Source organism: Hoplias malabaricus, chromosome 10 (assembly GCF_029633855.1).
Source record: "Hoplias malabaricus isolate fHopMal1 chromosome 10, fHopMal1.hap1, whole genome shotgun sequence".
NCBI lineage: Eukaryota > Metazoa > Chordata > Actinopteri > Characiformes > Erythrinidae > Hoplias > Hoplias malabaricus.
In genome coordinates, this window is record NC_089809.1 from 34,618,642 (window position 1) to 34,634,759 (window position 16,118).

General features: G+C 41.8%; 1 protein-coding gene across 1 annotated transcript; it reads right to left on the minus strand.

Moving 5' to 3' along the window:
- Positions 1 to 4: 4 nt before the first annotated feature.
- On the minus strand, positions 5 to 14,352 carry slc22a17 (solute carrier family 22 member 17). Its single transcript, XM_066682700.1, has 10 exons — positions 14,041 to 14,352; positions 11,830 to 12,461; positions 8,437 to 8,540; positions 6,440 to 6,594; positions 5,571 to 5,736; positions 5,103 to 5,218; positions 3,647 to 3,752; positions 2,453 to 2,676; positions 1,377 to 1,488; positions 5 to 1,050 (listed from the first exon to the last, which is right to left on the minus strand). The coding sequence occupies exons 2-10, from the start codon at positions 12,298 to 12,300 to the stop codon at positions 774 to 776; spliced, it is 1,731 nt and encodes a 576-aa protein (XP_066538797.1). The 5' UTR covers positions 12,301 to 12,461; positions 14,041 to 14,352; the 3' UTR covers positions 5 to 773.
- Positions 14,353 to 16,118: the final 1,766 nt, after the last annotated feature.

Genomic DNA, 16,118 nt, shown 5'->3' on the forward strand with positions numbered 1-16,118 from the left:
AGTTGTTTCGTTCAACTCGGGTCAAAAAGTCTTAAAGGAGAAGGCTAGAAAATCTGTGTGATATAAATACACCGTTCTGCTATCATGCCACAGTCCAGCATTCATTAACCATTAATGGCTTTATAAATTATCCATTCATAAATAACAGTAGTGCTTGCTAAGGGAGACATCTGATACCAGTGTCCTTTTCTACTGGGCCAGCAGCAACATGTTTTACAGTACTGAAGTGAGCAGAGACAAACGTCCTGTAGTGAAAACCTAAATCTACTTTAGTTCAGAGAGAGTATAGTTAGGATATTTACAAAACGAAGGTGGTATTGAGCCCTTGCCTCTGTGAAGTGGAATCTGGCTTATGCTTTTAATGGGTATGTCACTGATTGCTACCATGGGTCGTAAAGACTTGGATGAGGTCCCTGACGGTGGCTACGTGGAGCATGACTCTCTGGTTCATTGTATATGGGATTGGCACTGACTGGAGAATATTGTGAGCCCTGCCGTTCTGTGTGTCACTGAGCGTGGATCGCTCTCTACGCCCTTTCAGCCTCTCGCTCCTCACACTTTTCCTCTGGAGCCTGGAGGGACCCGGCGAGCCGTAGCTCCATTTACGTGTTAGGAATGTTTAGGAGATGGAAAGTTAAGAGGGCTTGAGTGTGCAGTCCTTCAGAAGAGTGTGCTCTTCCTCTCCCACATGGACATGGTGACAATCAGGAGAGAATGGGCTGAGGTGAAAGAGTGTGTGTGTGGTGTGTGTGTGTGTGTGTTTAGAGAGTCAGCTAGGTCTCTGGGTTTGGTGTGGCCAGCAGTGGAACGTTGTCCCTCCTCCTCCGCCCCAGTGGAGGGCGCCGATACTGCTCTCCGTCAGACAGAGTCTGGGGCAGGGGCTTTCGTTTGCTCTCAGGGAGAAGGAGGATGGACAGAACGGCCAGAAGTGCCAGAGAAGAGTAGACCACATGGTGCAGGAAGTAGCCGTAATGGTTGCGCAGGTCCATCAGAGGAGAGCTGAGGCGACCCACACAGCCCAGAGCCAGGATGGCACCCACCCCGCTGCCCCTGCAAGCACAGGACAGCAAGCTCAGAATAAGAGGCTGAACTACCACTGATTTGGTGTTTTTACTCCCCTACAGTTGCAGAGTGTAATTCACTTTTAAATCATTCTCCTGAAATGAAGATGGGGTGGATTTACACAATTCCTTCAGAATTTTCTGATTTACTAAAAACAATTAGCTTACCCCTTTGCTTTCCACATTTCATTTGCAGTACCTTCGTTTCTAGTTTTTGTCAGTGGCAGTGTGAGTGCAATCTGCAGCCACCAATGTTTGACTTTCATAACAAGGGTTTTCAGCTTCAAGTGATGGGGCTGAAGTGGAGAGTGTTACCTGATGATGGTGGGCATGATTTCAGCGGTAAAGAGGATAGAGAGAGAGGCAGCAGCCTGCGAGGAGAACAGTCCCATCACAGAGAACACTGTAATGGCAGACTCACTCAGATCTGCTCAGAGAGAGAGAGAGAGATATGTATGAGGCTAATAATACTGAATTATTACAGGTATTACTGAATACACCTGAACATAACAGCAACTGTTTTCATATATGAACTTGTTAAAAAGACCAAAGAATCATTCATTGTCTGTAACCTCTTCTCCAGTTCAGGGTCGCGGTGGGTCCGGAGCCTACCCGGAATCACTGGGCGCAAGGCAGAGACACACCAGTCCTTCACAGGGCAACACACACTCAGAGATTCACACCTACGGACACTTTTGAGTCGCCAACGTGTGTTTTTGGACCGTGGGAGGAAACCGGAGCACCCGGAGGAAACCCATGCAGACACAGGGAGAACACATTGGCTACTCAAAAGTGTCCATAGGTGTGTGTGTGTGTGTGTGTGTGTGTGTGTGTGTTGCCTTGTGAAGGACTGGCTCCCCCTCCAGGGTGTATTCCCGCCTTGCACCGGGACCCTGAACTGGATAAGGGTTACAGATAATGAATGAATGAATGAATGAATATTTATCTATTTACTTCTGTGAAAATGTAGGAATATGTTTTCTTCTCTTGTAAATTCACCATTTGAAAATAAAGGATTTTGTTCTACATATACATTTAAGTGTGTGAGTCTGTGTAAAAGCAAGAGAAATAATGTATGTTTGCTTTTGAATTTGTCTAAGTTTATAACACATAAGTTTAAACACAAAAGCTAACCTACGTATAATACATATCTGTTCATTCACACGTCTATCTGTGCTACCACTGCTCGGCCACATGATGGCGACACTGTCCTCAGCGCAGGATTAATACACCAGTCTGATCTGTTCTCAGGTTTCATAGAATAAAGCTTATTGACAAATGCTTAAGTATTTAATTCATAACAGTTAAAGGAAGTTTAAACTGAAGTATTGAGCTTCACACACACACAGTTCAAAGCAAACGTCTAAAGATTAATTATTATCTGCACTTACACTCCATCAGGCCGAGTAAGATGAGAGAGGCAAGTCCAGTCAGGGTCATGGCCAGCAGGAGAATTCCTCTTCGACCACACCTGTCCACCGTCGCCCATAGCAACAGCCAGGCTCCACCCCCTGCACACACTGACAGTAGGTAGGTCCAGTAGAAACTGGGAGTAGTGCCTCTGACGTCCCCCCGAAAGGAGCTGTAGCAATGACTAATGCCATGTGAAATAAACCTGAAAGAGAGAGAGAGAGAAAGTGAAAGCGAGCGAGAGAGAGAGATTAATTTTAGACTATTTCCATATTAGCTTATCTCAGTTACACTTCTGGCTTTGATAAAGTAAAATTACATGTAAATGTATTTTTTTAAGTAAGTTATTTTTGTCCGAGAGAGAGAGTAAAAAGTAGATTCAGTAATGACTGAGAAAGCTGAATAACACTGAGAAAAAAGTTCTGAGACAGGTAACTTTTAAAAAATGACTATGAATACAAAAGTGCAGCGTAGTAATTAATTAACAATTTAGGAAGGTATCACATTTCTCCTGGTGCCCAGCTTAGAGTATTTTAATCAGTGCTGTTTTAATGAACATATTTTGATCAGAACAAAGGATTGCAATGATCTGAACACCAGTGAATCTCTCTGAGTTAGTCCAGAAAATTCATTCATTCATTATCTGTAAGCGCTTATCCAGTTCAGGGTCGCAGTGGGTCCAGAGCCTACCCGGAATCATTGGGCGCAAGGCGGGAATACACCCTGAAGGGGGCGCCAGTCCTTCACAGGGCAACACACACACATTCACTCACACACTCACACCTACGGACACTTTTTGAGTCACCAATCCACATACCAACGTGTGTTTTTGGACTGTGGGAGGAAACCGAAGCACCCGGAGGAAACCCACGCAGACACAGGGAGAACACACCAACTCCTCACAGACAGTCACCCGGAGCGGGAATCGAACCCACAACCTCCAGGTCCCTGGAGCTGTGTTACTGCAACACTACCTGCTGCAACACCGTGCCGCCCAGTCCAGAAAATGTGATTGTGAAATATATTCCACAATGTTCTCAGCATAAATTAAAACACTCAGGTGGTTGCCAAGTCTGATTAAAAGTTAGTCGGGTGCCTTTCTCACGTCACACTAGAGTCAGAGGGTCTCTTCAGCATTATCCATTGAGAAGATAGTCTCTGTAAATATGACTTACGAAGTAAAGCCCAGCACACACATGTTTTTCCAGATGTTTCGGCTGTGCAGGAGCTCTGGGAAGGACAAGTGGGGGTAGCGAGAGGGTGGGGGCTCAGACTCCAGCTCTGTAGAGGACAAGATTAGAAATAACAGGTGACATTTAAACCAGACTAGTGCACATTAACTCATGGGGAAAATTCACTGGCGAAACAATGCATTAAATATGGAATGATATTGTAAATAATAATTGATTATAATGATTAAATGAGCCTGCACTCACTTTTGTTAATGTTAATGACTTAATTCTGTCAAACTGAAACAAATCCATTTTACAGTTAAGAATTCATGATCCTCTGGATTACTTTCCTGGAAAATCAATTACTATGAAGTCAAATATCTGCTGTGGAACCCAAAACGCTCACTTTTACTTCTCAACATACTAAAAGTCATACCTCAAAATGACAACATTCCTATAGTTGTTTTGCTATATCCACTGACCTTTCATCTTCCTGGTAGACAACACCACAAAGTGTTTTATCGTTTATCAAAGTACAGCAAGCCGTGTACAGTCCTGATTAATCTGACATTTCCCTAGGTGATATTAATAAATAAATACGTCTGTAAAAAGGTTAGTTTACTTTGGAAACATCCTAATTTGACCAGGTTTATCACTGAGCTGTGAGAGGTCTTCTACGTGGTCAAGTCCAGCCTTTCAGCATCAGTAATGAAACAGGACCATCCTCCATGTGATCAGGTGTTGGGATTAAATCTTCCAGAGTTTCCCCTTTAAAACATCACTTATAACAATACTTTACACTAATTAAACCCCAGTGCTATTCTCACGTCAGTCCTACGTGTTCCTAAAAGCTTTTTTTGGGAAGGCACAAATATCTTCTCCCGTCTAGCTTTCTTTTTTCAGCCTGCACTGTTAAAGTGCACACTAGAAAAAGTATATTAACACAGAACATCAACCCTAAATAATAGCATTAATCTGCTTTTCTGATTAAAAAACAGATTAAATATTATGGAGCATTCATCTGAGCTGTGATAGTTTTACTCTTCTAACATTCTGTGAACGTCTGATGAAAACAGAAGCGGGGAAAACAGAATTTTATCTTAATTTAAGCACTAAAAAGAGCACACAGTGGCTACTGAGCGTGATTAAACTACGATATACCAAGATAAACACAAACAAACACTATAAAGAAGCTGTGTTCTTCAAGGTCTTTATCCTCCATATGTTTCCACTACTTGTGTGCTGTCACAAGCAAAGATGATCTCCGCGGTTACTATACGTTTGAGCTGCAAACGTGACAATCAAGCTCTGACTGGTCAACTTGATTTTAACACATATATCTACACTGAAATTGAGTTTGGCGGCAGCACAGTCTGGCAGCTTCAACCTGAAAGTGAAAGACACCATTTGGAATCAAGTCTGTTTACAAAACAAACCAAAGCAGTAGGAATACACCAACCTGTGAAGCCGTCGTCTTCTCTTTGTCGTTCACTGCGTTCGCTGAAGGAGCTCATGTCACTTGTCCTCTCTGAGAGCAAGAGCCAACGTGGAGACTCTGGAAAAACCCCTGGAATTCTGAAAACACACAAAAACAAAAAACACATAAGGAATTGACAGGGTTTTAAGTAGGACACTATAAGTAAGTCAAGAAGCAGAATGTGAAATTGGTGTTGGCTGTAGAAATCAGGGTGATGCAGGTGCTAATGGGTACTGGCAGGTGCAAATGCCTTTGTGTTTCTGAGGGAATTTCAGATCAATACAGTTCAGTGATGCTCAGGATGCAGTCACAGTGTGTATTTACCACTTAAACCTTTGACATGCGATGACCGTAATTTGAAAGCTCAGTAAAACAAAAGGCAGATACAAAAGCTCACTGGCTCTAACCCTAAGCATTAGGTAAAAATAACATTTTTCAACAATTGCTCACCCGTAGCAGAGAAAGAGGGAGAGAGGAGCAGCTCCAGTTCCTAAAAGGCCCCGCCACGACTGACATCCCACAGCTACACCCAGCAATAACAGCTCCCCAGCTACTGTGGTCAGTCCGGCCAACATTGTGACCAGAAGCCGGAGGGAAGGATCACACAGTTCTAAACCTTTGATTAATGACAACAAGAAAAAAAACAGCAAGTGGAATTAAAGAGGTAATTACCATGAAACCCATAACAAGATGAGATAGGATGTGATAAGATAAATGTGTTGAAATAATACCTAGGGGGTATTTGATAGTGCTGCAGTAGCAGAACATAGAATTATTAACAATACACAGTATGAATGCACCTAAGTACAACGACACAAACCAGTTTTTTTTGCAGTATCAAAGCTTACCAAATGATCTACACACAGGTCAATAGCTCCTGTAACTGTTCACATTATATCAGAATGAGTAACTTTGGCTGTGTCATGGTCGTCAGTGCTGGTTTGAGTATTTTGGAAACAGTTGATCTTCTGGGACTTTCACACACAGCAGTCTCTATGGATCGGCTATAACAGCAGAAATCCATAACAGGTTCTGCTCCTTCCAGCCAAGAACAGGACTCTAGTTTAATTGAGCCTGTGCTCAGTTTAACCTCCGACAGCTGAACTCGACCCCTGGTCTGATGATCTCAAATGGCAGTGTTTTAGAATTTCAATTCATGAATCCATGGACTCAACCACCATGTGTCAGCAGTGTTTAAACTGTGAGATGTTGGTGGTGGTTTTCCCCATGTTTCCTTTTTGTACATCTGACCTTACAACAATTCAAATGTAGGCATTGTCCTGTGTTTATAAATGTGATGAAACTTATGTTCTACTTACGTGTGATATAAAGACTGAGGTAGACACCGGCACTAGCTGCAGCCAGACAGAAACGCATGGCGATGAATATGGGAGGTGAGGGAGAGACGCACACAAGTGTGCCAAAAATTACAGAGAGTGTGAGGGAGGCGAGCAGTGTCTTCAGTCTGCCAAATCTACGAGATAAACAACCCATTACAACCATTTAGACTTAGTCAAAAACATAGTGTCTTTACGACACACTAAAGTATCAGATCAGACCAATGGGCCGTTTTATTAGATTCTCGTACAGTAGACAGAGCTGGGATGACAAAAATATATAATTTATATAATAATCCATATAATTTAGAATCTGGTTAAAACTAATTTTTAAAAAAATAACAGAAAATCCTCACAGATAACTTTATAACTAAAGCTAATAAAGATCATTAACTAACGTATTGTGTGTTTCATATTTTAGAATCTATAATATTTGCCTTTTCCCTTCAAAGCTATACATCCTTACAGACTCATATCACTACCAATTGTCTTTTTACAATAAAGAAGCACAAATGAATTATTTTTTCTAATGTCTTATTATTATTCTCTTCACGTATTTTGCAATGTTACTCCTCTTAGGATTTTCAACTTACAACACGAAATTTCACAGGATCTTAGAACCTATAGCTAATTATGTTGCTTGTGCTTTTTGGAGCGATCCGACTTACGTACGTCTGAATACGAGCTTCCAAATTGGGAATTTTTGCCATAGGAATGCGCCAAATGTCAAACTGCTATAACTTGGTAAATTCTGTGTGCTATATTAGGGTAACCAGACGTCCTCTTTTACACTGACATTAAAAAAATGTCCGGGCGGAATTTCACAAACGTCCGGGATTTTGTTTTTCTAGAGCTTACATAGAACTTCGAGAAGTTTCGTTCACAAACTAGTCCCGCCCTCCCCTACTCCGATTGGTTCGCTTGAATGAGAAGGGGGCGTGGTGAAGTGGCCTAAAATTTTCTGATTGGACGGTCTGACTGTAGAGCTACCGTTATTGGTCGATAACCTTCTCTGTAAACATTTAATTGGTCAGTCTGCACGTCAGTAGTCCTTGTTTACGTCAGGCAAAGCTCATGTTAACATGTCAACTTAAATGTAAGTTCTCGGATGACCAGTGAATTTAAGGTGGAATTAATTTTAAGTTGGCATGACTAATACAATTGGAATCTGGTAAAGGTGGCCATTTATTTACGGTGGGTATTTCTTTAAAGTAAGAGTCTAAATAAAATGGATGTATTTTTAATGTGGACATCTAATTAAGGTTATTATGTTTTAATGTGGAGCTTTAAGATAGTAGCTTAAAATTATTTTGGCAGTTTTAAGGATTATTTTAAGCGGTCATTTATTTAAGAAGAAGTTTAAATAATTTTAGATGGAAGTTTAAATAGGTTTTTTTTAAGGTGGAATTTTTAAAAAGGTGGCATTTAAAATATAGAGGCAGTTTTTTTTATGGTTTTAAGGTTTATTTAAAGTGGAAGTCTAAATAAAATGGGCATTATTTTAATGATATTTTGATTTATTAAGGTGGCAGTCAAAGTAAATTGGCAGTGTTCTTAAGCTGGTGGTATTTTAAAGGTAGTATTGGATAGATTGCTCTATAAATTAACCTTATAAGCTAACACTGCAATGATGCTAGCAATAAGTGACAAGCCAAATTCAAAGTTTTTTCACAAGCTTTCCTCCTCTAGTTTTATATAAAATATCATTAAATATATCAACGGAAAAATGAATAAAAACAAAAACTTAATTGGAAATTTAACCAACTAAAAGTGGCTTCTTACTTGTAATGGTACTGAATGAGATAGGTGTTTCTGAACAAATGACCTTTAGTTACCAATAAACTGACCACTGGTTGTACACCTTGTACGTCACAGGAAAATGGAATATATTTTACAAGATTTTTATTTGTGGGTTTTTTTGGTCATTTAAAGTGCCAGTCTGAACTGATATGTTTTTCTGCGCTAAATGTACTTCTTACCGGTCAGCAGCGTATCCGAGGCTCAGGCAGCCTGTGAGGATGCCCAAAATGAAGCATACTTCCTCCACTGGGACCAGCCAGTACTGAGAACATACAAGATCCCACTGCCAACACAGACAGGAAGTGAAGTAATGAATTACTGGGCAATATCAAAGCACATGGAAATACATCAAAATTATTCACAACAATAAGTACCAAATTTAAAGTTTCTTCCTTGTGTCAGTTCACTTTTAATAACATTTTATTAACAGATTTATGCAGCAAGGAACATGTCAGAATATCATCCGCTAAAAACTCTGGAATCTGCTGTTCTTCAAACTGGAAAGACTAGCAGAACTAGAAAAAAATGGAGCAAACAAAAATGCAAAGCATGTGAAAAAGATGTGTGGAAACTCATCAGGCCAGTTCTAAAATAGATACTGTGCACTCAGCTATCACAATGAGAATGCAGACTTTCTACTCCACACCCTGAAACAAATAAACAATGGTGTGTTACAGAGTGTACACTTCTTTGACTCTTATTGTACAAGCAAAATTAGCAGGCCCATGTCTTCTGATTTTCTTTTATTTATTTATTTTCCTCTGAATTTCTCTTAGGTGGTCCATCTTATTTGATTTTTAAATGATCATTTCGAGCCTCCCTTGGTCCCTCATGATAAAAACGGCTATTTTGTGCTTTAAGATATATATAAATAAGTTATGTTCTGATTGGCGATGCTGTATTCTGTCTCAACTACAAAGCAGAAGCACTCTGGACATAGAGGACTCAATAATGCCCCTCAGCTGGCTATGTTCCGCCAGCCAGAGCTTTGACTCAGGAGATGGAGCTAGAAGCCAAGCCTCGAGACACATAACTCGAGCCTCGTGAAGGCCTATGGCCACATAACTCTCTGCAAACTCTCCAGCCTTGAGCAGCCATTGGTTTGCTTTTAATGAAAAACACATCTCAAAGCTAATGGGTATAAAAGGCTGGAGAGAGCTGAGGAGAGGGAGTTTGTGAGAAACAGGGACATTTTGAGCTAAGTAATTGCTTTTGAGCGTTGATAAAAGCCCAAAAGGCCAAACCCTATCTTCCCGAAGTCTACCCTGCAACTACATTAAACACACAAATATACATGTGCAGTAAATTAACTGTACACCAGAGCTACGCTGTGTGTGTACTCTACTGTTCTGACACTGCTCCAGCTCAATCACACATTTGCTGTGCACACATGGTCATGTGTGGTGTTTATTTTACTAGACTTAGCATTTCATTCTAACACAGACCAACTAACATCGAGCCAAATGTGAACAAACTAAAGCAGAGATTATATCCCACAGTCCTCCAAGTGAAGCATACATTATCTTCTGATAGAGTGGCATTAGGGAATGCTCTGAGTCAGAAGACATCAATAACACAGTTTACAGTTTAGTTTAAATATGTATTACTCTAATGAACTAACAACATCCATCGCTGGTTTAAACAAATCTATAAACAAAGCACCTGCCCGAGAATGAGAGCTGCTAACAGGGGTACTTTCTATGACTTGACACATGAATATACATTAATTAATTACGTGTTGTTTTTTACGACAAACCTTCCAACAAGCAGAAGTATGCATCCAGGATGTACTTCAAACAAAGACAAAGATTTTGCTCAGACAAAGCGACCTTGGGCCAAATACAAACAACAGGTCCACAAGACAAGAGCCAAAACACCCAACCTGAATTATTGATTAGCATGTACCCTGTGGTGGGTGAAAAGAAAATTTAATAATCAGGACTGGAACAAAGGAAACTGGATTTGGTAAGGATACGTTTTTCAAGGTATTAATCCCCCTCACAAAAATCACATTCAGTTCCTATGTCGTTTAAAGACATTCCTTTCCTGTTAGTTGTGTGTATACACACTACTCCCTACTGTGAGACGACCCTTCATGTATTTCCAGTCAAAGTGGATCTGAAATACAAGTAATTCATTTCAGGAGATATATCTGAGCAGACCACACAAAGGGGTTGAACAGTTAAAGACAAGTAGGCTGTATAAAAATAAAAAATAAATTCTAAGATTCTCTAAAGGCAGAATTCAGAAATGTTTTTGTGGGATCTGTAATAATTGTGTAATAGTGTATTTATCCATAGATTGAATCTCAGTTTCCCCCTGGGTAATAAATAATAATACGTAAATGTGAGTGTGTGCGTGAATGTGTGTGTGTGTGTGTTGCCCTGTGAAGGACTGGCGCCCCCTCCAGGGTGTATACCCGCCTTGTGCCCAATGATTCCAGGTAGGCTCTGGACCCACCACGACCCTGAATTGGATAAGCACTTACAGACAATGAATGAATGAATGAACTACACAGTATTACAGATTTTTCTTCTTATTTCTCTTAATGCTCAAATCAGGTACCTGCTGTAGAACATGGTTCAATTCCCTGCTCGGGCAGAGCACAGTTCATTAGGAATTGATGTTATTACGTGATTTGACATGTGGTCACTCACTTAGAAAATGAGGTCAGAAACAAAAAGGTATAAGTGAATATTTTTACAGAACTTACACCTTGTGTATAATAATGTGAATAATAATGTAATAACTAAGAATCTAATATTTAATTGAACAACTACAACTATTATCATAATATTACAATATTAATACAGACACATTACTGATCTGTTAAATCAGGGACTGCAGAATACATGACTCCAACCTAAGACCAACCTAAATTACTGTAGTGAAAACTTTCATTTTGAGAGATAACATCAAGCTTGACTCTTGATAAGATCCACAAGTGTCTGTCCATCACAACACAGTGAAAATACTGAGTCTCAAAGGATGGGTAGCTTTCAAAAACTGAATTAATTAAGGAATATAAAAAAAGAGAAAAGTTGTAAATCAAGCAAAGCACCTGGAAGCAGCTGAGAAATTTGAAGTAGACACGCAGGAGCCTACACCTTGGTTCACGAGGTATAGAAAATGCAACCAACTTCTAAGACTGAACTTGGTCTGGCAGATTGCTTTGCAAACTGAAAGCATGTCTCCTAAAACAAAACGAAAACTCTAATACAGTCAAAGGACTGAGAGAAATATCGATCATTGTGACATTAGGTTTAGTTTATTTCGGCCAGCTACATTCTGTCTGTTTTCCCTCCGAAGGCTGAAACATTAATAACTTGAACTTAATGTCCATTTTGACCAGAAAAACAATGAAGGGTGGTGTCTGACATTTGTGCAGTCCTGTAAATGTCAGACGGTTATGTTACTAATTACTAAGAATAAATCTGAACAATACATCTGCAGCTTCCTCTGGTCTTGTTAGCATCCAGTAAACAGCATTTATCTAGGCAACAACATAACGGTAACACACTGAAAGAGCATAGAAGAAACAAGCTGCCAACAGAAAGAACTAGTTGTTTCACCTCAGTGACGATATTATTCCTCAGGCCTTCTGTGACATTGTATTCCCACCCAGCTTCACAGACTACTATATCAGAGCGCGTGCCGTTGATGAAGTGGTACTGTTTGCATGGCGAGAGTCGTCCACTCTCTCCTTCCCTCTCACCCTTCTCCCAGGGCAGGGAGGCGTTCAGCAGCTCGGGTGTCGGTGTCGTTCCAGGCAGGTGGCAGTGATGGGGGGATGCCAGGGTCAACAGAGGGTCCGAGGAGAGCAGAAAGGCCAAGAAGAGGTTGGGAAAAATGGAGAGCGCGATGAGGAGTCGCTGTTTCTTTCTGCCCAGAGCCAAGACCATCACCTCACCAGTAGGGGGCAGAGAGGGGGGCAGTGGGAGGGAGGATGGGGCGGGAGAGGAAGGGGTTGGGGAGGACGGCAGTGATGGTGGTGGAGGAGGACAGGGGCAAGGGGAGGGGAGTGGCGAGGGAGGTGATGTCATGGTTCAAGGTTAAAGGCCACAGAAAGGGCGTCCGACTGGAAGTAGGAGTACTGGATATGGGCTTTAGTGGCGGCTATAAGAGAAGCAGATTAAAGAAAGAGAGAGGGAGAAAGATAGACTTTGGGTCTATATCTCTCCCTCCTCTTTTTCCTCTGTCCACCCTAGAGAGAAACAAGAAGAAAAATAATCAGTCATTAAAATAACAAACTTGGTAAACTGATATCACTGTTATCACATGCAGTAACGGCTACACTGCTGTGAGAGGTTCCCATGTTGTTGCTTTTTTCAGTCACAGATCTGAGGCTAGTGTTGCTAACCAACACAAAAAGTCAAACAAATAGTTTCCATAAACACCCCCACAGTGCATTTCCCAAACCACATTCTCTTAAACGCATGCCCTCAGCAGTCAGCTACAGGGGTAGAAGTTTTGTTCATCCTTATACTGTGGAGAGGAGAACCACTGTCCTGCATGCTGTCAGGTTCTCTCTGTTCAAAACACACACACTTTGACTCACTCAAGTCTTGTTAATTAAGGTATTCATTGCAGGGGTTAGCTCTCAAATGTGCAGAGCATTGAACCAACCAGGACAGAGGACTGCTACTCTAATCATAGAGTCTGAGTGAGCTTAATGAAGACCTGGATGAGTGTTAAGTTGGTAGAGAGATGTTGGTGAATGAGAATGCTACTGTGTCGTAGTTCATTTAATCATGGAAAACGTTATTTAGCTGGCAGTGCCTTTAGTCTGGATTTATTTTCATGAGTTCACAATAAAAATAGAGGCCTTGCTGCACTTGCATTGCATTCATTGCTGATGTATTATCGAAAAAACTAAGTTACAATCTGAGAATTAGCATCTAGCCTCTCATATTGAGAACCACTGTCAATTAGACACTACCCCTCTCATTCGTATGATGTTGAGGTCATTACAATGAGATTTCTTCCCATTATTTAACTTATTAAATGGATACACGTTTTTTTAAGTGGCAGAAACAGTATTCCACTGCATCTCCTCAGCTCCTGACAGACCCAGTTCCCAATGTTTACTGGAGGGGTGTAAAATATAACACTAACACTTCAGCCTGCATTGTCAGTGTTTCAGTTAGCAGTGTGGACTTCAGCTGTGGCAGAATTGTGATTAGCGCCGCCTAGTGGCTGAGGGGGAGTACTCCAGCGTTACATAAGGAACATTACAGATGGAGGAGAAAGTGAAGAGTGTGGGTCAGAGAGAGACAGTCCACTCCACCGCGGTCAGAACAGCACTGACCACAGCACAGCGCTCGGCTCAACGCGCACACACTGCACTAGGCACTGTGTTCAGCGGCACAGACCAGATGACGTAGCGCTCACCCTCACACAAACACACAATCTGGTGTTACTGTGCTTCTGAGGACTTGCACTGACTTCTGTATCAGTGTAGAAGTGTAGCTTATACAAAACCTAAACCTAAGTCGAACTTTAACCTCAGCTTAAATAACCAGAAACTAATACTCTTTTCATTGGGTTCTCTGACACCCCAAAAACTGAATTTAGGAGTAAACGAGGACTAGAAATAAATGTTCTCACAAAATCCCGGGTCCACGTCATTGTGAGGACGTGTGGTCCTGGCAGGGATATAAAAACAAGTGCACAGTCTCACACACGGACAGCCAGAGCAACACTGTAAACACCGCTGCTCCCTTAAGAAAGAAATGCTCCTTTTAGGAAAGGAAGAATGCGAGAAAACCCCAGTTGATACTCACCCCGTGTTGAGCTGCTTCTCGGCTCCAGACTGCTATGTTTTGGAGGAGAGCCTCCTGTTAAACTGCGCCTTCTCCACACTCTCACTGCGTCTAACAGCAGCCCACCACTGTCCTGCCCTTGTCAAATAGACCCCTTTTCACACCGCCGTGTCCAACACGAAAACACACAAATTCAGTCTCTTCCAAAGAAATACAAAAGAATAAGACGCGGTTTCCCGCCGAATAAAAAAAACGAGCCGTTGTTCGGCTTCTTTCTCCGTCTCTCTCTTTCTTTCTCTCTCTCTCTCTCTTCCAGCTGATGTCTGCCGACACAAACTACTAACATTAAACAAACGACACGCCGCCGTCTTAAAGGGGCGCTCGCCGGTTTCTCGGGAGCTGACAGAGGGCGAAAAACTGCAGCGGAACCCGAGCAGCCACTCGGAAAACATCGGCAACACTCGGCACGCCCCTTCAGGTAACTGCATCGCCACACAGAAGGCAGCAGGCGGCGCTGTGCATCATCACTTCGTACAGCGTTACAGACAGTAGGTGCACGCAGACGTTCACATGTAGACAACGATCTCTGTAAAATCTCCACAGAAATGTTTGAAACAAATCTAGAAATTTGAGCAGATTTAGTCATCAAAGTTGAAAAATATATTATATATATAAACACACACACACACACACACACACCGGGACTAAACCCATGCAGAAAATAAGTATTATAAAAATAAGTATTAAGAATAAGAATTACATATATAATACTTATTTTTAATGATTACGATGTCTGCATGGGTTTAGTCCCAGTTCTTTGAACTCTTTCCAATTATCCATCCATTATCTGTAACCACTTATCCAGTTCAGGGTCACGGTGGGTCCAGAGCCTACCTGGAAACATTGAGCGCCAGTCCTTCACAGGGCAACACACACACACTCACACCTACGGACACTTTTGAGTCACCAATCCACCTACCAATGTGTGTTTGTTTTGGACTGTGGGAGGCACCCGGAGGAAATCCATGTCGACAAGGGGAAAACACACCCTGGAGGGGGCGCCAGTCCCTCACAGGGCACCACACACACACACATTCACTCACACTTTTAAGTCACCAATCCACCAACCAACGTGTGTTTTTGGACTGTGGGAGGAAACCGGAGCACCCGGAGGACACAGGGAGAACACACCGCACTCCTCACAGACAGTCTTCCGGAGGAAACCCACACGGACACAGGGAGAACACACCGCACTCCTCACAGACAGTCATCCGGAGGAAACCCACACGGACACAGGGAGAACACACTTCACTCCTCACAGACAGTCACCCGGAGGAAAGCCACACGGACACAGGGAGAACACACCGCACTCCTCACAGACAGTCACCCGGAGGAAACCCACACGGACACAGGGAGAACACACCACACTCCTCACACCCGGAGCGGGAATCGAACCCACAACCTCCAGGAGGATGTGTGACTGTGACTCTACCTGCTGCACCACCGTGCCGCCCTCAGTTGTGAATATGAGTGTTCTTATATCTTTCTACTGGCCACGCTACACTCTGGTTTTCGAGAATACTAAGAATGGTTATAATACTTGGATTTCGTACATCATCCACCCAAAAGACTGAGGATACATTGGTTTGTGATTTGTCAGCAAGAAAATCCAGAATATTCATAGAACTATGTTCTGTAGAAAACAAATTCTTTTTTCCACTGGCGGACTACTGTGTGGCTGTATGTGTAGAGCTGGGAATCTGGTCGATTATATCTTGAGTTCAGAACTACATTCACTATATTCTAATGAAGAAAATACACGTAGTTACTCTCCAAAGAAAACCCACTATTTAGCAATAGAAATTATTTGACAACTTGGAATATAAGATATTTATGGGAACTTGCCTTCAAATGTAAGGTCGTTTTGCCTCCTATGTTTGGTCCAAGTGATTTTGGACTATGTCTGTTGGTCAGTTTGTTGCATCAATTTTTGCAGCAGACAGTGGGCAGTTTGAAAAATAACTGGTCAAATAATTCAATTCAACTGTGTATTTGCTTCTCAGAAAACGTTTGGTGTTTTATAAGCGAAGCTTCTATCA

Bases quoted from the DNA above. Each gene is read 5' to 3' on its own strand.
- slc22a17 (XM_066682700.1), bottom strand. From the start codon at position 12,300: ATGACATCACCTCCCTCGCCACTCCCCTCCCCTTGCCCCTGTCCTCCT. The intron at 6,595-8,436 runs GTAAGAAGTACA...TTTATCTCGTAG, and splicing joins CTCGGATACGCTGCTGACCG to ATTTGGCAGACTGAAGACAC. The intron at 2,677-3,646 runs GTAAGTCATATT...TCTCTCTTTCAG, and splicing joins TGTGTGCTGGGCTTTACTTC to GTTTATTTCACATGGCATTA.